Source organism: Aplidium turbinatum, chromosome 3, assembly GCF_918807975.1.
Source record: "Aplidium turbinatum chromosome 3, kaAplTurb1.1, whole genome shotgun sequence".
Taxonomy (NCBI): Eukaryota; Metazoa; Chordata; class Ascidiacea; order Aplousobranchia; family Polyclinidae; genus Aplidium; species Aplidium turbinatum.
In genome coordinates, this window is record NC_137474.1 from 41,939,879 (window position 1) to 41,966,192 (window position 26,314).

The 26,314-nt window shown below is 36.4% G+C and overlaps 1 protein-coding gene across 3 annotated transcripts; it reads left to right on the top strand.

The window, feature by feature from the left end:
- Positions 1–552: 552 nt before the first annotated feature.
- LOC145766363 (uncharacterized) lies at positions 553–26,314 on the top strand. Of its 3 annotated transcripts, XR_014288708.1 has the most exons (15): positions 553–717; positions 11,866–12,098; positions 13,296–13,464; positions 14,580–14,770; positions 15,189–15,363; positions 15,910–16,035; positions 16,340–16,497; positions 18,516–18,725; positions 20,309–20,799; positions 21,498–21,595; positions 21,927–22,108; positions 22,597–22,803; positions 23,640–23,730; positions 24,353–24,704; positions 24,744–26,314. XR_014288708.1 is itself a non-coding variant. In XM_082578058.1 (14 exons), exons 2-14 carry the CDS (start codon positions 11,967–11,969, stop codon positions 24,589–24,591), a joined length of 2,469 nt encoding a protein of 822 aa, XP_082434184.1. In that variant the 5' UTR covers positions 553–717; positions 11,866–11,966; the 3' UTR covers positions 24,592–26,314. The 3 variants fall into 3 exon arrangements, 2 of the variants coding, with proteins under 2 accessions (XP_082434184.1, XP_082434185.1); XM_082578058.1 differs by having other exon boundaries at positions 24,353–26,314; XM_082578059.1 differs by having other exon boundaries at positions 553–713; positions 24,353–26,314.

The following is a 26,314-nucleotide window of genomic DNA, read 5'->3' on the forward strand; positions in this document are numbered from 1 at the left end:
CAGTTTGAGACCTGTTTGGACATGAAATATTGCGTCACGAACTGCTCTCGTGCCTTTGAGTTATCACAAATTTTTCTGATTCATTCTCGAAGTTGTTTGTTGGAAGTCGGTCGCACATTTAACTGGTTTATTTGGTGCTTGCTAGCTGGACAAATTCTCCGTCTTTTATCCAAGTAATCTGTATCGTAGTGACAGTTTTGAGGTGTAAGGCGTTGCACCAGTCATTTCGATAGCCGCGGGCTAATTTTACTGGAATACACTTTGAATAGACGTTTCGAAGGTGTGTTTATTTTTCGGTCATTACGTACAGACAAACGGATCCGGGAACTTTATGTTACAATTTTCCCACGAAGAATTATGGTTTACTGTTGTGACCAATCTTCTCTATAAGATGTGTCTATGCTAATGAAACAGATTCAAATATTTATTTCGTAAATTAATTCTCTTATATTTAATGAAATGAAACTGATGTATTATTACATCATACACAATCTTATACTGGTTACAAAATCAATGTTTTTTTTAAGTACATTAAAATTATAACATGTTAAGTTTATGACTGAATCGCATGCATAATCAACTTTTCAATCAAATTAACATTTGGCAACACTCTGAAGATGAATGGGTATTCCCCTTACAAAGTATATAAACGAGTTGTGATTTAAAAAGTGTCAGAGCAGCAAGCCGAATCGTTCGTACAAGGAAAGGGCAAAGTCAGTGAGTAGTAGGTTGAGTTAATGCAAAAATATAATTACGGTGGCAAAAGATTAATCGATACCTAGTTAATACAAGTTTCAGAACCGGGCTGATTTTATTTACTTATTATATTTTATCATTCCGTTGCATCTTAAATGAAGGATCCTTTGTAACTTTACATTTGCAATAACACCGAGGAACCGGAACAGATGCTAAGAGACTTCAACGTAAGAATTTTATTTAACAAACCAACAATAAACCCAACTCGCAATAGTCATGCCACTAATTCAAGGCTGTTGTATAACTTTTTACATGAAAGAGCTTTTATTCGAGCCTTCTTTCATAAATTCTATCTTTTTGTTGTGCTTTGCTCAAATTAATGCATTCTTAATGCTCTTACCCATGGCATAAGGTAGCGCTTTTTAACCGGTGTGCATTCGAAGATCGCCAGGAGAGCCGCAAATAATTTGAAGAAACATTCAAAAAATCTGAATTATTTTTAGAATTAAAGATATATAAAGTATGTATTCTCTGAATCTGAAGCAATGAAATGGATAGTTCAACTTATTAAATGGTGTGATGTTTTGTTAGTCCGAGCCCTTTTTTTCAAACAAGGGTTGTGTTGTTTATTGTTATAATTTGAAATTATTACAATATTAAAGGCTTTATTTATTATATTTTTATTGCTTTAATTTTCGACTTTAATGAGCATATAGTACTTTAAAGACAATCCAACTATGAAGCTATGTAATAAAACGTTACAAGCAATTCAAGATATACTGGTATACCCAAAAACATTTCGCGCTCACTTCGTTTTCCCGGTGCGCCACTACGTCTTTAGAGGTATGTAGGTACCTCCTGAGGTAAAAAAGGTTAAGAAGCTCTGGCATAAAACATAATCAGACTTTCACCTCATGCTGTAAGAAAAGATTATATCTAGACATCGGCTTGTGCTTCTATATCACAGCAATATTCACAAATTATTACATATAACATACATGATACAACATACAAATATTTTATATTAATACATTGATATAACATACATGATATTGCAGTAATCATTACATTAAATATTACATAATACATACATCATTTACAGTAGTACTGGCAGATTACACTGTGGTGACAGGAATGTCAAGCACAAGACTCATTGTTACAGCATACTTGTGTCTTTATTACACCACACTGTGGTATTTATTAAGTGGGATTGTTGCATCAGCAAACCAGTCATTTTTGTATAGATTTAAAGTGAGCAGACGTTGAATCAATGAAAAAACGACTTGTTTGCTCTCTGGGTTGAGGCGAGGTTACTGGTCCAAGGTCAAGAGCAGTGTTTCCTTTATGGTGAACAATTTCGCAATAACACTGGGTCATTTGCGCAGTGAAATTGCATTCTTGCGCGCTTACAACGCTATAAATTTAAAATTAAAAAAAAAATATTTGCCACTCTGCAAATGCATCCTTAAAATTATAATGTGCACAAAAAAAATTTACGCGTTGTAAAATTTTCTCAGAGAGGCACTGGTCAAGAGATTTTATTTATGTTTCTCAGCAGCCGATTGTAGCAAGAATTGACAGCGATAGTGACGCGAAACTAGTTCTTCAAACAGAAACTTAATTTAAAATAAAGCGAAACTAAAATAGATGTATAATCAGGGGCTCAGGGCCGTGTTAATCGCTCTACGGTCGGGAAAGCACACGGATGTTTAGAGGCCCATTAATTTTAGTATGTTTAATGTTTTTTGACTGCTTAAAAAAGTTGCTACAGAAGCTTGATAATAATTAATAGCTTAAATCATGCAAGGCCGAATTTTTTGCTTCCCAAACCTCCGGCTGGAGACCACCTCCGTCTAGTAGAGGCCCACGCATATTTAGTTTGTGCAGCGTTTTTCGGCTTGTAATTTTACATGCAACATTTAATATGTAGGCTAATTTTTTTTCCATTTTTGTAAAATTTTCTCGCTCGCTTTGCTCGTTCAACCACATTTTATTCATCTAACCAGCGACTTTGGGCATAGATAGTTTCAGAAGTGGATTAAGGGAGTATGAGAAAACAAAGTAATGTAATATTCCGAAGTACACACTTCTCACTTAAATAGCCTAGTTATTAATGAACAATTAAATCAGGGGTGGGGAACCGTTTTAGTATTGCGGGCCACATAAAATGAGAAATAACACAGGCGGGCCACTAAAAATTTCGAAGTTTTATTTACAAATAAAAAATCCAGCGAAGTAGACAATGATTTAGTGGGATGGCTGAAAGTTTTTATTTTTGGTGAGTCGTGTGATGTCTGCTGACACGGAAGATGTTGCAACTCTTAACTGCATCTTCACATTTTTATCAGTCAGTCTGGAGCAAAGCCGACTTTTTGTTAGATTCAATTTGGAAAAAAACTGCTCGCAGCGGTAGGTGCTTCCAAACAGAGACACATATTTCAAAGCATGTTTCCGCATGACTGGAAAATCATCATCATTTATCGTAGCGTTGATAAAAGTTGAGCAGTGGAATGTTTTGGTACATCGCTTTCAACGTACCGTCACTCTGGAGCTCTACTATTTCATGTTGGAAGTTACTAGGAACATTATTTGCAGCCACATTGAAAGGAGAGACAAAAATATCTAACTCTATTTCTTTACTCTTTATGTCCAAAAATCTTGCATTAAATGTCTCCATAAGATTGACACATAAATGGGTATGTTTGGCTGTGGCAGAAGGCTTTTGCTCTTGCAAGGTAGGGAAATGTGCGGTGTTATTGTTTTCAAGTTGTGCTTTCCACAGATGTAGTTTAGCTTCAAATGATTTCACTTTTGCAAACAAGGAGTTCAAAAGCTGACTCGGTCCCTGCAACTTGACGTTGAGCTCGGAGAGGTGCTTGGTAATGTCAACTATAAACGCTAGGTCACACAACCATTGGCTATCAGTGAGTTCAACGACATGGTTTCCCTGATTATTTATAAACTGATCGACTTCGTTTCGCAACAAGTAAAAGCGTGTAAGCATGTCATTACGACTCAGCCAACGAACTGCGCAGTGATAGACAAGGTCGTGGTAATCAGTATTCAGATAATTTCAATAATTGCTCAAACAAGCGGCTGTTCAAACCTCTGCTTTTGATGAAATTGATGCATTAAATTATATTATTCAATTATTTATATTATTAAATTATTTCTTTGTTGTACATTAAAGAAGTTTTGACGCGGGCCGCAGGTTCCTCACCCCTGAATTAAATTGATAAATTCCAGTGTTATTAGAAATAGGTTAAGAAGTGAAATGTGCCGTCAGAATATAGGTTAAGCAAAGGTGATTACACCTCAGATAGATTTTCAAAGTTCTAGCGTTCAGAAAGGTTACACCACACTATACTGTAGAGCAGCGGTCGGCAACCTGTTGCTGCGGAGCCGCATGCGGCTGTTTTATCTCTGCGCTCTGGCTCACGTGATACTTTTTTTTTGTACTAGTTCGTGTCACAATTAAACCATTGTGGTGCAACAATTAAAAACCGAATAGTTGCGACAAGGAGGCACAACACTTTACCTTTATAGCTACGGTTTGCTTTGCAGCTATTAATGGTAATTTGTAGCTAGTCAGTATAAATAGCTAAATAATTAATTTCAGCATTACTTGAATAGATTTGTATTGATTAATCATAAATGATGGCTAAATGCTAGAAGAGAATAACTCTAACAAAAGGCTTTCCTGTAAGCGTTAGGTTTTTGCTGCAAACAGTCAATTAGATAGTGCGGCTCAGAGCAGGTTTTAGTTTGATGGAGACGAGACCAAATGGCTCTTTCAATGCTAAAGGTTGCCCACCCGTGCTGTAGAGTGTAGGCTATACAAACTTTCAAGATTTTTGAATTGTTGAAGTCCTTCCGTGGTCGTGAATGATTTTTGAAATGGCAGGCTAACTTAAACTAAACTGTCACAATCAATATGCGAAGCCTCACGACAGGCTACATTTTGTCTTGACCAAGCGTACTGTTTTAATTGTAAAATTCTTATACGATTTATTATTATCGGTTACTGTCCTATAGTGACCTTTGATTGCGAAATCCTTTATGTGACGTATTTCTAGAACATTTTGCATACGTGCAAGTCTTAAAGCTTCTCCAGCTTGCTTCTCACAATTTATCAGGTGGTAGGCTGTTATGACGTTACAAAGATGTTTAGGGGAGACTGGGGTAAAGTGTGCAATTGGGTAAGATGAGCATTCCCTGTTTTTGGAAAAACGAGTCGGCGGAATTATTTTTTTTTATTCTGGATATATCACTCATAATACCATTTCATTCAATGTATTTGTTATGTCCACTGCGAGTTTCATTTTACAATGGCACGCAATTATATTGTTTATGTCAAAAAAATCGAAATTTTTATTTTTTTTGCCAAAAACTGAATAACTTTATTGTTAGACTATGTAAATCAAATCTGTTTTTTTGTATTGGTAAGTATAAAGTGTGAGGATATTCAATAAAACCTTCAGGTTGGTTAGTCTTGTAGTTTTTTAAATATTTGTAATTTTGTCAGAAAAATCAGGATGGGGTAAAATGTGCAATGCTAGTTGACGTATCTTAGAGCAGTTGCTCAACTTACCCCAAAAGAAATAGCCTTAGCTTATTTAATGTTTGAACTGCTGAATTTGTGTCTTTTTAGGTTCGTATTGGATAAAAAAAGCAGTGTTGTGTTGTAAAGCATAATGCCTCGTAATAATACAAACAAACTGACAGGGAAATGCTTCAACTTAATCGAATTGCACAACTTTCCCCAGGTCATTGCTCAATTTACCCAATACAATTTATGCCGGGGTAAGTTGAGCAACACGCAAATAAGTATCAATATAAAAAAATATAAAAATCGCAAGGTGATAAAACTAAATCTAAAATGTAGCTGATTCATTAGTGCTTTAAGTTCACCTTATTAAAATTTTCCAAAACAAACCGTTCTTTTGTAAAAGCGAGTTAAGCAAAAAGCTGCTCATCTTACCCCACCCTCCCCTACCTGTAGTAAAACTTGACCAGAACAATGAGTTCTTATGATGTAACATTATCGTACCTTCTCGAAGTTACAAGACCAAACAAACCTGCTATAAATAGTGGCGTAATTTGCGTACATTATTGTAGTTGAAATTATAGAAGTAAAGAGTATAGTGAGATGATTGTAGATTGAGAGTTGAAGTTATTGATAACGAGTAGATGAGATTTGGTGCTATAATAAATTGTGATTGAGATTAGAGTTAGGCTATATGAGAAGCTGTGAGTGAAGTACGTTAAAGTCGATAAGAGTTCGAATCTATTGCTGTTCACTGTTACTTTGATTATTGGAAGTGTTGAGCCATTCGTAAAAGTCCTTGAAGAATTTTCATTTATCATCTTACTAGTAGAACTATTCGACCATTTAATTGACTGCTTTTCGTTGGTATCCCATGAAACTACGTCATTAATCCTTTCCAAGTCTCTTTCTTGGTAAGTGATAGAAAGAATTGTGACATCAACCTTCTGCTGAAATCTAATTTTAATTTGATGAATTTGGTTAGACCACATACAAATTAGTGCCGAAGGCTTAGTATAATGCGAACCTTATCTTCTCATTCCCCAAAGCTTAGTATCTGAGTATGGGACCTTTACCTACTACATACAAATTAACTTATGGTTACATACAAAGTGTGCATTTTAATAAAAAAAAATTATTGCGCCAAAAATGCCCAAAATGTAACCAAAACAAGATTATATTTGTAAAATTGTCTGGAGCTCCCCACACCTCCTGTCGAACTTTACTTTTACAGACATTAAATTTTGTAGTGTCCATTTATCAAAACTAATAGTTTAAAGGTGAAGCAAAACTAAAATTAATGGGCCTCTAAACAACCGTGGACTTTTCCGGCCGAGGGGAGATTAATACAGCCCTGGCTAGATCTTTAGACGTTAGTTTTGCTTTATGGTTTTGTTCTTTTATCTTAGCCTATAAATTTTTCTTTGTCAAAATTTGAGTAACGTTTTTTGAAACCCGCTGCTGCTGCATTGTCGGCATATTTACCTTTTTTTTTTTTTAATTTTAAGAGTTGTTTACTCTTTGCTAAAAAGATGAATATGAATTTTTTCCTTGCATTGAAAGTTTGCGGCCATAACCTAACGCATTCTTGACCTGATTTTAAGAGACATCACTAAACATAGGGGCCCACTAGTGGATTTCGGGAGGGAGGAGGACAAGATGGTTCTTACAAAGCCCTGGATGTAGTTTTCATACAGAATAGTAATCGAACAGGACAGAAATCGTTTTAAGGAGTTTTCGAAGAACGGTACTCTGCTTCAACATCGGCGAGCCATGACAAAACCTCTTCAACAAATAACTATTGACGTTGCTTCCCAAAAGGGGTCAAGTCAAGGGAGTCCATTATATTTATTTATTTTTTAGCTTCAGATACGCATACATGATACCACATCAATATAGAGTTACATGAAAAAAGTACATATACAGGAGAAAGACTACAAACGTAAGCATAAGTAGTGCAAGAGTACATCGGTGGACGATGACACTTTACTAATTTACTACTACTATCAAACAAGTACATCTCAATCTTTCTTGCACAGCAATTTACAAGCTATATCAAGGCTTTCGCATCATGTGGTGCTGTTTCCATTTGACCACGTAGCTTACTGGTCCACGATTGATTTCTTGTTTGAGTACCATCTGCTTAAAGGATGGAAACTACAAAAAATCAATAGAAAATCTTACGGGAAATTTTATAATTCAAGAGTCCAAGGGAAGTACCTAAAACCAAATAGGTACCGTATAAATATAAAGTGCGGCATAAAGTGATCAGCTGTACAAAGTGGTAGCCGGACCACTCGGCATGCGACATCTCAGCAAGTGCTTCAACTCGGCAAGTACATTTCAGCTACTGCCAAGTATCGGCTTGGTCTGCGTTTACTTGCTTAGGTTCATCATCTATCAATTTCAACAACTTGCTGAAATGTTGTTTGCTCAGTTGTCACTTACTCAACTGCAATGTGCTGAGTTCACAACTGCTGAGTTGTATTGTAGGATACTCGTGCAAAGTAGACGTTCAGCTTTTAGTCAGATAGTTAATGGGCCAATCGAAGCATGATCAAAAGAAGAATGCAATTAAGTTCCGACAGACATCCTTTTAAATCTTTGACAGCTTGAATTACGACCATTGACATCTTTTTGAAAATGTGAAGGAGAGTGTTAAAGTGCTGCTTTTAACATTTTTTCAGCTGACTTTGTTGACATAGTTCCATTGAAGTGATATAGAGACAGTACCGCTGACAGAGAGGTCTAGGGGGTATTTGTAGACCCGGGATGATATTAGGTGCCCGTAACCTTATCAAGGTTCCGGGAATTTGAAAAGATTGCCGTGTATTATTTGGACACCATGCGTATACCTTGGGAGTGTCCGAGGATCTCATATTTTCTCTAATTGATTGCTCGCAAAAAGTTTATTGCGTAACTTCAGGTCAAACACGAGCACAATATACTGAAAAAGCATTTGATCATGGCCACCTAAAGATACGGCCTGATTTGTCACATTTTGCAGAAATTTCCAAGTTTTTCTAACTTTGGGCGAACGTTTAAATAAATTTTTCTAAAAATTTGATTTTTACGCTTTCTTTATTCTTTTCCCCAGATGACACAATAGGTTTGAACATCCTCACATGATGAAAAACAAAGAAAATTTGATTTTGTAGATTTTAGTCAGACTGTTAATTTTAAATAACAGTCTGATTTTGCGTTTTTCAACTTAATTTTTCTCATTAGCTACTGCTTCCCCAAGGCAACAAAAAAGTTTTTTGTCATAAGGAAACCGTAAAAAGTATAACCATCTCAAAAAATGTCAGTCAAGCACTAGCAGTAGCTGTAATCAAAATCTGCAAAATGTGACAAATCAGGCCGCATCTCCAGGTGGCCATGATTTGATGAATGCAAAATAGCAATACCAACAAAATACAGTAAAGTAATTTGAAACTGTTTTCAGAGTGGATTTTTCAGCGGGATTTTACGTCAGTTGATTGATAAGGTTTAAAAAATGTCTCATTTTCAAAACACGCAACTCGATCTAATGTTGCACCACTTACAAAGGAAATTGTGCAATCGGGCAACCCATACAACTCCACATACAAAAGTACCTAGGGACTTTCCCGGGGAGTTTGGTTGAGTTTTTTAAGGAAGTGCTTTAACAAATTTTAACCACCTTCGTAGCAGCAAATCAGTCCTTTTTACATTGATTCAACCTTTATAGATGTTCAAACAATGTAAAAAATGGTTGAATTTATAGTTGATACGTTTTTCCTGTTAACAGTATCAATGTAAAAAACACAACACCATTTTAATCTTTAATTACAACAATTTGTAAAAATGGCTGTCGCCTACATTCTGTGTCACTTTGTAAACCTAAATGTATTTCTTTGGACTGTTGTTTTGTGATAACAACAAGTAACATGAACACATCGAGAAGTAGCCTACACCTACAGACATCTGCAGCTGTTGAATCAAATGTCGAAATGATGGAACTTACTGTTTGGAAAGTTAACTAGACAATTATCCTCAGCAGCAAAATCTGGGCTTTTCACATTTACGTCTGAAGACATTGAATCAATGCAAAAGCGGGCATTTGTCTAACCGAGATGTTGACAAGACGAAGAATATATCACACTTTAGGCTGTTTCTTTCAATTCGATTCCACGTCGAGTCACATCAAATACTTTAACAATGGTACCGATTGTATTCTTTCTTGCGTAAAGCAGTGAGGATAAAACGGATGATATGATGTGATTGGTGACATTGTAAACTTGACATAAAATTAAAAATGAGCCCTGTCGCTAAAAGAGAGAGAGAGAGAGAGAAGTTCTTTTATTTGCATCAACAGCACATGTGGAAAAAACAATACAAGATTACAATGTGAACTAGGTTGTTTTAATGTTTGCTGACGATGATGGGAGTGGCAGAAGGACCGAACTGGTCATCAAGTCTGCCACACCCGTGTGGTGTCATAGCTTATTTGACATGGAACGGTGTCGGAGTTGAACGCAAATATATATTGTATACATTACAAAATAAAAAACAATACACAATAAAAAACAATACATCTCAATAAAAAACAAAAAACAATACAAAAACAAAAAACAAAAGGCTTTACCAGTTGTTGATTGACAACTGGTCGAGCGGTAAACCATAATTCTTCGTGGGAAAATTGTAACATAAAATTCCCGGATCCGTTCGTCTGCATGTAATGACCGAAAAAGAAACACTCTTTCGAAACGTCTATTCAAAAAGTGTATTCCTGTAAAATTAGCCCGCGTCTATCGAAATCGAGATGCAACACCGTACACCACTAAAAATTGTCACTACAGAACAGATTACTTGGATAAAGACGGAATTTTTGTCCAGCTAGCAAGCACTAAGCAAACAGTTAAATGTGCGACTAACTCTCAAGCAACCATTTCACGAATGACCAGAATAGATAGCAATATCTCAAACTCACGTTCGCAGTACTGTGACGCAATAGTGAAAGACATTGTCACGCAATTCAAACAGGTGTTCAAAGCTGGTGATCCAATATTTCATGTTTAAACAGGTTTGACACAAGTCGTACGAACGATGGTGCAATCTCTGCTCATGTTTAGGAAAAATTCCATGACGTAATACGCTAAAATTCAGTAGACCTGAACGGTTTTTATATGACGTTTGATTAGGTGAACAATTGTCTGGAACAACAACAATAATTAACTATAACATCAATTTGAAGTAACATCAGAGTAAGTGCCAACATATAGATTTTAATACTTTACGCCGGAGTGGCCATTAAGGGTTATATCGGGATCGTTAACGTTTTGTTTGTGACTTGAGGGTACAAAAAGCTTATTCTTGAAGTTGAATAGATTGCGTAACTAGCTGGGTATGGCGCAATATGCGATAACTAAACCGAAGGCAATAAAGTGGCTACATTTACCGTGCCCTTTGCCGTGAGTGTTGCCAGATAAGAAATTCTATCCTAACTGGAAAACTTCAAAGCCGTTGAAGACAAAAACTTGTGATTCGGAACATTTTGAAGTTCTGGGCAGAGAGAAATCTTTAACTGCGAATTTTTCCAAAGTAAAAAAAATTCTCCAAAATTGGGACAAGCAGCTTAAAACCGCCAATTTGGCAATTCTGTTTGCTGCCTAGATGAGGGCTAGCGTTTTAGCTTCCAGTTCAGTCTGTCCAGATGCTATTATAGCGACGTCCACGCCCTAACCCACGTGGCAACGTTGCTGACGGCGGTACGTTTACTTGGGCTAATTGATAAAACATTAAAATCTTTCGAGAAGAATGCTCACAATATCACGTGCTGAGTCACATGACTGTAATCAGTTGATTTGCAAGGAAAACTGCACTGTGTTAAAGCATGGTTAAAGTGTCTGCCTCCCTGCACTGCTGGAAAAGAATGAACGATCGTATTTAGTCCAACTCTTGTGGAAGGTTTTGTATCAGGTTGGGACAGTTGAATATTTTAAATTTGAATTGCCGAAGTCAATTACGAACCAAAATCATTAGTTTTGAGAGCTTAAAAAATTGGGTTCACGATGTTACAAAAACGTTTGTTTACGATTTTTCACATTTTTAAAGTGAACTTTCCCTGAAAGATTTACAGCTTACAAGTTACAAGAGAACAATTTTGAAAAAAAGTTTTGCTCTAGATTTTTTATCATGATTTTGTTTGGGTTGTATTAAAGACGGACTAAGCATATAGTCCGTCTTGGTTGTATTGTATTGCGGGCTCAAAACAAAAGAAAAGCGCAAAAAGATCTCAGCACGTGGCCAAGGGTAGCAAAATGGAAAGTGCGTGTTGACCTTGCACTTACTAAATTGTTGACGTCACTTAGCTGCTGATGTGTTTGGAACAAACAAGTTTCTCTTTTCAAAGGAAGCGAGTTGTACTTTCACTTTGCTTTTGTTCAAAGCTTCGTTGAAAAAAAATTTTGTGTTTTCGAATATAATGTTTTTCAAAAGGCTTCAAAAACATCGCTATTTCGATATTGAAATAAGCAGTTGTTTCGCTCAAATACTTTGTAATCAGTCGATTTTTATACCTGGTGGAAGTAGTGTATTTGAATTATGTGAAGTATTTTTTTAAGCATTTAACTTCAAATGTGATTGCATTTTGCTTTCTACAGATTTCTGCTTCCCCAACAAAATTTATTTTGGCTAATCTGCTTACAATGCATGAAATATAAGCAACAGGAATGCATGGTCACTTCAAACAAATCAAATCCCAATGGCTGTCAAACCTCTACAGCAGTCGTATCCTCAAATTGAACAAGAATGCCTTTACAATTGGCGGGTTATGCTACGTATCCCCATCCAATGCGCTTCTGAGACGACTTCTGTCATTTTTGGGGTCGAAAAGGTTAGTTTAAATGGTTTAAGAACTAAGTAGCCTAAGCTATTCGGGTTCGTCTATTGTTGGTAGAGTGGTAGAGGTAAAGAAACGGTATAGTTTATAGATAATGTTATGTCTTGTGGAAACTAGGCAATGGAAAGATGGACATAGTCTATAAGACTACAACTTTATGTAGACTCACAATGGGCTACACAGTATGCAGCAGATAGCCTAGCGGCCTAGCCTATATACAGTAGTTAGTTTCGATACATAAGTTGCGGAGGAATAAAAAATCTCCGCTTTGGCATCTATTATGGTGCTGCTCGATTGTTATCTGCAAATTTACTCCCGATAGCTCAGTTAGCTAGCGCTTGGCTTCGTGAACGAAGCTTCAAGATCAAGCGGCGCTGCTTCAACTCTTGACTCTTGAGGTGTATGAGCAACGCATTCTGAGAACTACTCTCCATTCAGCGGCACCTAGACTACCTAGTGAATGGAATCGCTCACAAACAACAACACTTCAACAATCGGAAACTTCACTCTGTCAATCTCGATAACCGGGTCTGCGTCAGTGATTCAAAGCCTCTACAGTCTACAAGTATGCGAAACTGCTAAGATTAAGCTCACAAAGAAGCTTTTCTAATCCGAGGATAAACATTTAAGTTGTATTTTTAACTTTGCTTACCAACTGTAGTCTTATTATTATTACTTGCTGATGAAGCCCAAATAATGTGGCGAAAGATATAATAAACTTGAATTTGCCAATTTAGTGTGGTACACGTAGGCTACTCTTCACTTTTTTGATAAGTTTTATCACACTACGCATCCTTTTAGATCATTGGTTAAGTCAAAACAAGATTTTAATGAAAAATTTAGGGACAAAGTTTTATTTTAGAATTTAAGCAATTACCTTGTTTTTCACGCAGCAGATATATATTAGAGATACTTTTTCTTTCTGCCAACACCCATGAAAACGAAAATAAAACGTTTAAAATCCAATGCAAAAGCTTTATCAAAGTCATATTGAAATACATTTTCTTGAAATATAAATAAACACCACAGCTGAAAATTTTATTTTTTACGTACGTTGGCATAGCCTTCATTTTGCAGATGTTGTCTGTTGAAGCTGCACTGAGTTAGGCTACGACCACAACTGCGTGTTTTGGTATTGACTGCAGCATTTACATTACTACATTGACTACTATATATATTTTACGTTTTCAGGTCAAAACAGCGGCCCCAATTCTTCCAATGCAAGATGGGAATCAGTCGGTTGGATTTGAAGAGGCCTGGGAGTCGATATCTGACCCACTTTTTACCGAAGCATTAAAACAAAACAACATTATTAATTGGACAAGGTGTACAAAGCGGGTCATAGCGATTGTTGTGCCAGGTAGGTTTCACTTTCGCTAATCTTTGCAAATTAAAAGTAAATTAGATTACTAGACCTAAGCCATCGTTGATGGTCGTAAGAAATATCGATTCTGTTAATCAATCACGAAAAAAATTTGGGAGGCACAAAAGTTTGAAAAAAGTATGCATGAGATAGAGACATAAATAATAATAAATAAATGAACTGGGAATTTATTACAGACAAATTTTGTTTGCATTTGTATCTTTTTGGCTCCAAAATACATCATGTTTGGGACGCACACTTTGCATTAGTTTTAAATTCATAATCTTCGTCAAAGCTAAACCTTTAATTTAAAGTTCAAAACCATTTCTTAAATGACAATTGAAGTATTGGTATTGGTGTACAGTCGGTAATAGTATCATTTATTTTTTGACAGCGTTTGTGGCACCGTAACTCATAACATTTATTAATTAGGGAAAGGGAGTATAGACGGAAGAAGACTTGAGAAATGTTGTCCCGCTTGCTAATTTTAAGCAGCTGATTGAGAATTTTTCTTGCTTCCAAAATATTATTATTTTATTTTTTGAAAAGCTTGTGATTAAACATTTTCCCTCCTCTCTTAAAATCTGCTGCTCAATTGAACACGCTTGCCTTTATATCATAAGTTGCGATAATGCAATGGAATTAAACGGCAAAGTGAGGGCAATTTTTTTTCAAAACATGACAAAAAAATGCACTTTCTTCTCGGTATTTGCGAGGCATGCAATCAAGTGCTCCACTGAATCCACTACTGGCAGATTCGCTCATAAACACGCAGCTGGGCTTTAATGTAGGCACAATGAAGAGCTTCCTTGCATGGACTTCTAAATAGTAGTATCTGGACTGGAAACTCAGTGGGCAACATGAGGCCAAACAGTTGGTACAACAGTTGGCCAACAGTGGGCCAACAGCCAAGTAACTAACCCTGTTGGCCCACTGTTGGCCAACTGTTGTACCAACTGTTTGGCCTCATGTTGCCCACTTAGTTTCCAGTCCAGATACTACTATTTAGAAGTCCATGTTCCTTGCCTTCCCGTCTGTATGAATATTTAATCAGTGGTGCAAACCTGGATACGACAAAACTTATATATACCTTACCACGGCGAATATTTTAGGTGATGGGAATTCTTTATGTCATGCGATCGCAGTACAGCTGTGCGGAGTTATAGACCACGTCTTGTTTTTTCGTCGCTGCTTGAAAGAAACATGTGACAAGCAAGCAGGTGCAGACTCTCCTCTACGCCAAAGATGGACGGCGTACACCAAGCTGAAGTGTCAACAATTGGAAAAGACTTGTTCAGAAGAGGTAGGCTACTGCGTATTTCGCACTATTTAAAAAAATTGTTGACTTCAAAGAACTTGTTAAGGTCATGTAGAGAGCAGTGACGTAGCTGCAAAGAAAATTTTAGCAGGGTAAAAGCAACTGTTGGTGGGACAAACAATTTAATCATTGAAATAAAGAGTTTATTTTTAAATTGTAGCTAATAAATGCTGCCAAACATTTATGAAACGTAATTTAACATGTAATACAATGCTATTAAAACGTTGTAATAGCTTTAAAAACCCATTTTTGGGAAGGTAAGATACAATTTTGGGGAGGGCGATTGCTCTCCCCTCCTTGGTTACATTTATGGTGAAAAGAAAGACAAGTTTGTGATATATTTGATGCACTGTCATTTAACAGCGCATATTGTACTTGAATATCTACTTCCTTTCCTTTGCAGGGTCTTCGCCAAGGCTGGGCTAGAGTTTGCGAAGCTTCTTCTTTGCGTCCCGTTGAAAACAGATCCTCTCTAAGACAATCTCAAACAATCTATTCTCCCTTGTCTCAGTTCCATATCTTCATCATGTCCCAGATCACAAGACGTCCCATCATCATCACAGGACAAGAACGAAACGGTATCTTTTTTTTTCAAGCACGGCTTGGGTTTCATCTATTTGATCAAATTAAGAGCTGTTTTAGAATATCAAGCAAGGGAGTTATCTATTGTACCCCTATGTGCCAACTGGCTTTACGCTTATTTGTTTATGACATTTAGCTAAATGTTTGCCACAAATGACATTTTGTTTAATGTTGTTTATTTTTATTAAACGTGTATAGGATGTTGAAATGTTGCAACTGCTAAGTCTTTTAAAATCTTAGCCTGATACGACCACGAATGTAATGTATCCTACGTCTACTAGTTAATACAACTTTACTTGGTTAAGCCAACATTGTCACAATAAACGCAAACCAGACCTTCGTCTCTACTGCTTTATATAATGTGCTGCTTAGTCTGTTTTTTTTCAGCCATGGTGGCGAGATTTTGGTTATCATGAGACAACCTTTTACGTAAAATTAACTTATTTCTATACTTTGTATACAAGAAGAATATTTACGACATATCTTGTGGTGTACTGTTATATGCCATACAGATTACAGATAAAATAATGCATTGTTTTCAGATTTTAAACCTTCCATATATCTTCCTATCATGATACCTATAGAGGAATGCATTAACTCTCCAATCTATCTCTCTTACCACAACGGACATTTTGCCCCCTTACTATTCATTGATGAAGATGCAACAGGTTTGTTGCGCAATGATTGTTACAATTTATTGCTACTGAGGTTCCAAAGTTTAATTGATGAAACATGCGACTTATGTTACAAGCTAGTAAAATCCTCTTTTTTTTACATTGATTCCACGTCTACAAACGTAATAGAAATTGTAAAAAAGATATAAGTTTGCTGGCTGGATTGGACAATGGACTGTCGGGAGTCACATGTTGTCAACAGTGTATGCAATAGCTATGACCTACAGACTCTTGACTTATGACCCTGGGGGGATTTTGAAGACGTTTTTGGGACTTGACGCTTTACTGTTTCTTTCAGGTTCCAAGTTCCGAGATCTGTGCATACCAATTACTGATAAAAATTTAAAGCCATTCGACTTTCCTTATTTATTGCAAGGAGAAGATGGAATGTCGTTGTTGAAAAGATTCGCCTCTACATCTGGCATCGCGTACACAACCAAACATGAAATATTAGAGGTAACAAATAAGTTTAAAAATCGCTGATTATGAAAATATAATCTGACAAAAGAAATGAAAAACATGGCGTCTTCCCCGCTTTAAAACTCTTTCAAGTTAAACTCTTTTAAATTGGATTTTGACTATAAAATTTAAAATGTTAAGATTACAGATATATTTATTTTGATAAGTCTTAGGAAAGAATAACTTACTTTTGATGCACAAATTTATTGAACAACTTGGCAAATAAATTTAGGAATCAATTAGGTTTTTAGAATGCACATATAAGGCCCACCTGGTTAGCTTACACCAGTGGTTTTCAACCTTATTGGTGGAACGGAACCCAATGAAACATTCCAAAAGCTCGAGGAACCCCTGTTCAATAATTTAATTGCCTTATGCAAAAAACATCGTTTGATTAATAAAATTAAATTAAAATACTCATGTTCAGATTTGTTTATGTACAATAAAAATACAAACTGTAAAAAATTACATTTATTCTTATAAAAAATTCAATGAGAAACTTGAGCCTGGTGTTTCTTTGGCGGGAAAGCAGAAAGTTAATGGTAATCGCACCACAAGAAAACAACGAAAATTCGGGATCGCAGCGAACGTGTTAAAGCAGTGGTTTCCAACCTTTTTAACCTTGCGGCACCCTATCAAAGAAATAAATAGTTTGCAGCACCCTGGCAAAACTGGATCAACTTTATGAGGTTTCTGTATTTCAAATAACTGTATGAAATAACACAGAATGAGTTGTACAGTATAGCGCACGTAAATAAATGTATTTATTCAAAAGTCAGTGTGAAATTTGGGCTCTGGGAGCACATTCGATAAATCCACCCGCATTTCTTCCTCGACTATGAGCAGTCGTCTTCGTTTTTTTAGTTTTTATGTTCGTTAATACAGAAAATCCACTCTCACATAGGTATGACGTGGACAACTGCAGCAAAAGCACAATAGCTTTCTTTCCAACGCAAGAATATTTATGTTGAATTTTTATCCAGAACTCGTCAATTTTTTATCTAACAAAAGTTTCCAATTTTATAATGGTTCCCAAACAATTGTGCAACTTTGTAATCGTGCTGGATCACACAATCCAATAATCCATCACTGCAATTTGACTTTTTGCGCCGTAAAATGAAAATAAAATCATGAAACCTGGCAATATTGATGCGTTTCAAACTCTTTTATGGAAAGAACAGCAACGAGTCAAAATCTTTTTCACGCTGTTTTTCCTGGACGAGAAAACAAAGGCTTACCGCGGATCAGAGTTAAAATAAATAAATTCCGTACTTAAACGGGATAAAGTTAAAATAAAGAATGGACCACAGTATTGCAATATCTCAATATCTCGCGGAACTCTTGAGTATTGCAATTGGCACCCCGGGGTGCCGCGGCACCCCGGTTGGGAACCACTGTGTTAAAGTGTAGCGAATTTATTAATAGTGGCAAACCTAATCAATATTTGATTATATTTAAACAATATGCTAATAACAATATAATAATAAATAATATAATAATAAAATAGACTCTCAGATTTGAATGTAAACTTGCGGAACCCCTAGACTTACTGGCGGAACCGTAGGGTTCCGCGGAACCCTGGTTAAAAACCACTGGCTTACACACTTGAACCACAAATTGTCATTGCAGACTAGATACGTCACGTCATTGCAGTCTAGAGAGTGGTTTGTTTAGATGTCTAACATTTACGTTTTTTATTTTGGCCCTGTCCATTTACTCTAACTCTTTGATACCTCTCATTCTTCTTTGCTTTCACTGCCACAAAAAATATGAGTAATCGTTTTAAAATTCGTTCTCATTTGATTTGACCTGGAATCGAACCTTGGACCAACAGGATGAACTTTGGTCACTGAGCTTGACAAGCAATAGCAAAGCTACTGTTGAAGCTCCACGATGAATAAAGAATGCCCCTAGTGGTAATTGTAAAAATCTAATGCGGTTTAGTTACCTGCTGGAAAGCACGTAGCAATATGGAGCAATGAAATGTTAATTACATTCTGTTATTATTGCTTTAGGTGCCTGCTGTTAGAGTACCAGAGGGAAATTCACAAAGTTGTAATAACTTCACCATTGATCCGAGTTGGTTTATTAGGATTTGCTCAGACCGACTCGAGCAGGGAGGGGAACCTTCCGATGTGTTTAATCTGTGGAAGTACATGTTTGAACTTCACCGCATCTTTGAAGAACAGCTTCCAGTAGGATTAACTTTTGAAAATGCAACTCAGGTAAAAAAAAGCTTTTCATGTTGGCTTTAAATTTTTTTCTAGTTTGTCGTTGGAAAGCTTATAATTGCCTTTTTTTGCAAAGTTTTTGAAATGGGCACATCAGGCGAGATTGACTGCCTTTTTTCATTTATTTACCAAAAGTTAATTTTCTTCAAAAATAAAACCTCAATGAATTTATGACACTAGCTTTTAACACCTCGTAAACAGGGTTGCCAGATAATCCGGGAAGACCTAGGAAAGAATTTGTCTGAAATTCGGGATTTTTATGACAAATACTAAAAATATGTTTTATTTATGATTTATCACTTCACTGATGTCACAGGAAAGTAAATATTGGCACAAATAAAGTTCCGAATCATTTCCTAGCCGTCAGACAAAGTATATAAAATTAGACCATCAGTTTACCGTTTTCTCTCCGAGCTTTAGGCCACTTGGCAACTCTACTAGTGATAGTCGAACTTAAAGAGAAAATAGACTTTTCGTAAATTCTTTTATTAATGTCGAAAGTTATTGCTTCCTTAAATTGTATTTTGGCCAACATTGCTGAAACATCAAACAATCGTGATCTTTCTCATGTTGTCATAAACAGTCTGGTGCAATTTTTCGTCGACTATCGTGATCAATAAAAATATTTTCCAACACTTGGTGCAACTCGTGAAGTGTGACCAAGTGGAAAACAATGGAAGTTTCGGTCAACATCGAGCGAAACAACAATGAATCATGTCGATGCTTGCCTAAGACGATTGTAGATAAGTCTTTCATCCATTATTTGAACTGAACTTTATCATGCAATGCAAAATCCTCAGACATGTCAACAGCCACAATGAAAATATTGATCACGATGGTTTTAAATAAAAATCACAAATTTATTTCTATAAATCATTTCAAAGCTTACCTGCTACCATTATTTAAATAAAAGTCTTTTATTTGAGCAAGAGATTTATTATGCAATATCCTCAGACACGTTGATAGCTACAACCAAAATATTAATGACCATAGTTTTGAAGGAACACAAATCTATTTCTGCAAAGCTAGAAATTTATTTTCAAATTCTGATAAACTAAATCGATCCAAAAGCATGACAGTCCTGTTTCCATTGTATGCAATCATTTGACACATTCCAATTCAGTTATCTTAAGATGCAAAACTTTGCAAATTGTTATGCATTGTGCTTTTCGTGTCTTTTTTTCTTCGAAAATTGGCGTTTAGAATTAGATTTTTTTGCTTTGTTGAATATAATCAACAGATTAACTAATGTATTGCAACATCATTCAGTTACTTTACTTCAACGTTTATTTATATCATTCTAATGAGGCGTAAGGGCATGCCTACAATGATGCTGCAGAATTGCAACAGTGTTTATCAATCCGAATTATATTTTTAAATACCTTTCAAATTATTTTTTAAATTTGGTCGTAAATGATTACTTTGTGGACTAATCCAAACTCTTCTGATCTTTATAGGACTGGTGACGCTGTATATGAGGATTAGATTACTGTCAAGTGACGAGCGTATTTTTATAGATATCTTTTTCTTTATCTCTTATCTTTATAGAAGTCTCAACAATTTTTATTGTTTTGCAGCCATTAAGCAAAAGCTTGCAACCGGAAAATGATGTTGAAGAAGCCATGAATCTTCGTCAGCTGAGAAAACCTATTCTCACCATGTCTCCTCCAAGCCTTGATGCAGCTGATGCATCACCTCCACAGATGGATGTTGATGATAACGCCACGACACAAACAAGAGTAAAGCTCTTAGAAATGGAAGACAATACAAACCCTGATCGGCAATCATCTGCTTCAAGATCAAACGAAAATCATGGTCTGGAACAACGCACATCTAGTTCAAACTGCAGTGAAGAATCAGGATACAAATCCTACGAGGACGTAGATTCGGCACCAACTTCCCCTTTGCTTGGTTGTCCCACAAATCCTGATCGAGACAACCTTCTTGAACATAGTAATCCTCAACTTGAGAATGTCCCTTTGCCTCCTCCAGAGACCAACTCAACAAACTATTCCTCATCATCTTTACCTCATCCGAAATACAGTAATATCGAATCCGACGACGCAGGGTAATAAATTTTTTCTTCAGGTTGCTTTTCTTGCTTTTGTTCAGGGTCTAAGCGACAGCAGATAAAATTCCACTTGACGAATTTCAAAGGAGTACACCGTTTGCTTATGATCTAACTATTGATGCATTGATAGATAAAAACCCTGCAGTACAGTGGTACTAATATTAACGGAAATAACTTGTCAATACAAATTTATCTCAGGAATGTAGTCACGTGGGCTTTGACCTCACAAATTACTATTAACGTTTTAATACCATTATACTTCATGTTGAATACGTTTGCCCCCCATAAGTTGCCTTTTTCTCCCAAAAATTTCCTTTTTAGCTACATCACTGACTTATCTCCAATCAAATATTAATTAAAATGTCTCACACGATTTTGGAACGGAACTTGGACGAATTCTATATTATTTTTCAAGGCGTGGCTCGGAAGACATGAGCAAAGCATTTATTTAAAGTTTAAATAATTGGTTTGGTACATTTATGAGCCAAATATGGACTTAGTTTGTTACCATTGTGTTTCTTATCTGTCATCGTTCCTAACTGGCTTTTCTACAGAGTGTTATTTTAAGCAAAATATAGACAATGATGAATCTTAATGATTACATTTAAATTGCTGGGAGAAAGGAGTTGTTGATCATTCTTTCTCCTGTTAGTTACTCCCTTAATTAAATCATAATTTTATGTTCTTTGTCGCAGGTATGAAGAAGATCATTCTCACCATCTCACTCCCGTTTATGGATCTCTTTCATCTTTTCAAATGCATTCGGAATCATTAATTCTTACTCACAATACAGGTAGGTCAAGTCAAAGTTTTTGGAATACTTTACTTTACTGGTCGGATACCAACAGTATACGCACCTCTAAGCGTAGATACATATATCGTTTATGTACAGTATGATACATACGAAGTGAAGCAATTACACTTGTTTTTAAATAGCCTACGCTTTTTTAAGGCGGGGTAGGCTAACTATACTTGTAAATCTATTTCCCGTATTAACAATTGAAATTAGAATAATTTTAATGATTGTTCTAATCTGGACCTGTCAGACTTAGAAGTGAACAATATGGAACGAGTCTGTTTCCCATTTTGTCGCTTGGGTCTATTTCTGTGTCATTTGTTTGTAGAGCATGAAGCAGCGGAAGGCGGTTCAAGCAGCTCTCATACTGGTTCATTCCGGTCTCATTCACGAAGCTTATTGAATGGAGTCACAGCCAATTACGTATCCAAGCACGAAATTGTAATCACGAATTGCAAGAACATTGTGTTTACAGTTGTGAAGCTAACCTCACAAGATGGAAATAAAGAAGTATACATAATTTTATTATTTTCAATGATTTTATGCTATTAGATTCCGTAAAGTGGTATTATGATGTTGACTTTGACTGTTATGGGATAATTCGCAATTCTACCTCGTGTTGTTTTTCGTTAGGCCTAGTTAAGTGATTTACCGCTATTCTAATGTCTTCCTGAAAACAACCTTTATTTTTTTTATACCACAATCTTGTCATGTTTTATCATAGTTATAATGTTCTGGTTTGCTACAATATTGTACTCAACTTGCTTGAGCTTTTTTAATAGGGCCTAATTGTAAAACAGGTTGCCATGTGCGAAAGAAAGTTACATACCCAACGGTTCATGCAATATTAATACGAGGGACGAGGGTGTAAATTGAAAAGGCTTTGAATACTACAATAGTCAACTGACAAAAACATAAGTTATAAATCTGAAAATTAGGACTAATTCATTTTTTTTAAACCATGATTTCGTCATTTGAACGAAAGTGTTTTTTTCCAGGTTACTTTTACTCTGGAGAAAAGTGGATTAAACACCAGAGATAAAGTCAACTTGAGTTTCCCTTCTGACCAAACTTTAGAAGTTCATTACATTCACAAATATGATGACGTACTGAACATGCGGTTGATGAAATTGCAAGAGAACCTCTATGGACTGACTGTTTTTCTACCAAATGCAGTCGTCGTAAAACCCCCCAGCCAGGAACAGGTATAAACAGTAGTGTTGACGGGAGAGTCCTGGGAGTACTTTGAACCTGGGCCCGGCCTGATTTTAAAAGGCCGTAACCTTTCTAAGGGGCCCGAGATTTAAATGATACCACCACCTATTCTTTGGATTTGAGGCGTTTTTCTCTGAAGTGTCTTGGTCTGAAGCCAGAGAATCTCATTGATACCGGGCCCAGACCAGTGGCGTAGCTAGGAAATGTGCCGGAATGTGCCGCCCGGAGAGGATTCAGATTTTGCCGCCCCTTCAAGAAAAAGCATGTGAAAATGAAATGCGTTTTTTTATCAGTTTATAATCAAAATAAAAATCGTAGTCTGAAAGTGCCGCCCCCAGACTTGCCGCCCGGGGCGGTCTGCCCCCCCCCCCCCCCTAGCTACGCCACTGGCCCAGACTATCTTCTCAACGGCCCTGAGTATTGATTTAAGATTTTGTTACATAGCCACAATCATATTAGTTTGTGGTGTAAAGAAATAGCAAAACTCATGTTTTACCCAGCATGTCATCACGTCAAGTTAAGGGATTGAATCTTCTCTGTATCAAAGCTCTTGTGTCAGAAACTTCCTAAAGACAAGTAGATTGTATTTGTGTTTTAAGTAACAGTCGAGAAAAAATGTATAAGCATCACCACACTAAATCCTTACTTCTCTTTGCCAAATAAATTATTGAATAATTAGGCTACTTTTTTCAAAATATGAAGAAAACACATTAAAAAGCTAAAATGCTCAGTGACGTCATGAAGATGAAATAGAGGTCAATAAAATACATCAGCATCTACTTTATTACATCATTGTGATCGTATTTTTACTTTGTGGTGTTTTCAGAACCTCGCAGAAACCATGACTACAAGTGACTGCTACCTAGAAGGTGATTACGTTGATATGGAGGATCACCCCTTCAAATGCAGAACGGCTGGTAAGGTTAAGCAAAACTAGTTGCATTATGCTTCCACTGGTGTTAATTTCTAAATCTATGATTCCCAGAGCACTAATTAATTGTTTTTGTAGTAGAAAAGTTCAGTCGTATATGATTGACGAAATGTCGGACTCAAAGCCATTTATTACTTGGCCTACAACTTGTGATAATTTAACTGGCTTACGCCAGAAGAATATAGTGCTCCTTTAAACTTCTGAATGCCTTATGGCTGGCAAAGCTATTGAAAATGAAGCTGTTTCGTTTTGATGCAAATTCCATTCCTTGGTATCGTTCTAAATCTAAAGTCAAGTTGTCCACCCGACTATGAAACGACAACAAATGTATAAAGTTTATATTACGCATCATTGCTTTTCATCACATCAACACAAGCCCGGAAGAACTGCGACACTTTTTAGTAGGCTGCTGTTTATGAAAATAATCCCAACTATTTCAATTGGTTTTAGATTTGTAAATCCAACATTAGCTTGTGATCAGTGGCCTTGTTAATTGTCAACTGATCTACAAGCTTTTTATCAATCACCTATTATGGAGACTATTCATTGACGCTCTTTTGCACCCAACTGGTGTAAAATGAATTATTATTACCATTACTTTTCATTAGGTTGCAATGGAAGGGCAATAAAAAGATACAGGAACCTTTGCATGAGTTGCCACGAGGCTTGGAGAGAGATGTTGGACCAATCGGCTGAGACCAGCGCCCCTTTCAGCTACCTTGACTCGGTGACGAGCGTCGAAGAAGCAACCAATGACGGAACATGTGAAATCAGCAGCTGCAATAATCAAGGGGAAGCTCGCTATTATGGATTCTGCGAAACCTGTTTTCACACTCCTGCCATCTAATCCGTTATCCAGTCAGGATTTTGGAGCCAGGCGGAAAATATACGACTACGACACCTCGGTTTACAACTGGCCAACTCTGACTCCAGACATGTCAAAACCTCCCCAACATCTCAATTTATAACTAAATTGGGTTATATTATAACTATATTTATATTTATAACTAACCGGCTCCAACTCAGACACGTCAAAATCTCTCCGACTCCACGACTCCGACTCCACAGCCCTGTATTTAGTTCGTTAGAGTAGCTAGAGAGGAGAGTCGCACAGAAAGTGATGTCAAATCTTCACCCTTCTTTTATAGAAGTCGCCTACCGCTTTGGATCGTCTACACCCTATAGATTCATCAGAATCCGCAGATTCCTCAGAATCGTCAGGTTCATTGGAATTGTGAGATTTATTAGAAGGTTCATGGGTCTTTGAAGTATTACTTGGACGCAAAGATTAGTTTTCTTTTTTCTTCCTTTCGCTTGGTCTAAATCTTCAAAAAGTTTACACCCTACCTCACAGAATGGCTGCAAAGTTGTCTTGTATTCCACAAAGAAACAACTGTAGACTTTGATCAATGGACTGTCATTACTTTATATGTATTTAAATGTTTTTGTTGGTAGTTTTTCCGAAGAGGTTGCCAAAGTTCAATTAACTTCAAAACTTTAACTAAATACTTCGCAAAACCAATTGATGCAAATTAAATCTATTGATTTCGTGCAGGTGTAGCTTGATCACAAATAATAATCAGCACTGTTTCCATCAGTTAAAGCATCAATTTTAAATTAAGCATTAATTTTTTTGTGCGAACGCAATATTGAGCAAATGTGGCAGTGACGTAAAGCTAGAAAAAAAAACTTTAGGAGGGGCAAAGCAACTGTTAGGAGGCGGGAAAACGTCATTCAATGTGAATTATGATGATACTAAAACGATTATGATAGTATCAAAACGTATTGGTTTGGGAGGCAAAATAAAATTTTGGGGGGACAATTGCCCCCGCCCTCCCAAGCTCTTGTGGAGTTTTCTTTTACAACTCTGAAATTGTAAACAAGAAAACAAAATTGAAACTATGTAAACTTTACAAAAAGTTTCGAAAAAAAATCAATCCGTTGTTTGACGCTTTTGTTTCGCGAGTCAGCGCGCACGACTCAAGGGTCGTCTGAACTCTGAACCAGTGGTTCTTAAAGTGGGTGATCTAAAAATTGATGGGGCAAAACTATTGAACCACTAACAAAATATATTAGATGCTACATTCGCTAGCCATGCATTACTGCAGTACTGTATTAAGATTATGCCAACTCTCTCAAATCTTTATAAAGGTCACCAATGTGATACATCACATTGAACCATAAATCATACAATCTTTACAGCCTATTACTTTCGTGGAATAGTTTATAAATTCTTGAATAGTGATAGAAAATAATGTTTCCAAAGTGATAAGGGGCAGTTGAGCAAACGAGCTTGAAAACCATTGCTGGAGAACCATTGGTACAAACTTTAAACCAACTCAATGAAAATGCAGTAAAACCTTGAAACTAATTTATTGTTTGTATTTAAATTGCTTCCACACGTCTTTTGTCAGTATTATTATTTTGATTTGACTATGATTTTCTCAACTTTTCAAACGTATTTTGCTGTGCTTATGAATGTAGAAGCAGTTGCGATTATTGTAAAGTAGCATAGTAGTCTATATCTTGGGAATTCCAGAAACCCTCCAAAATATACCGATTCAACATGA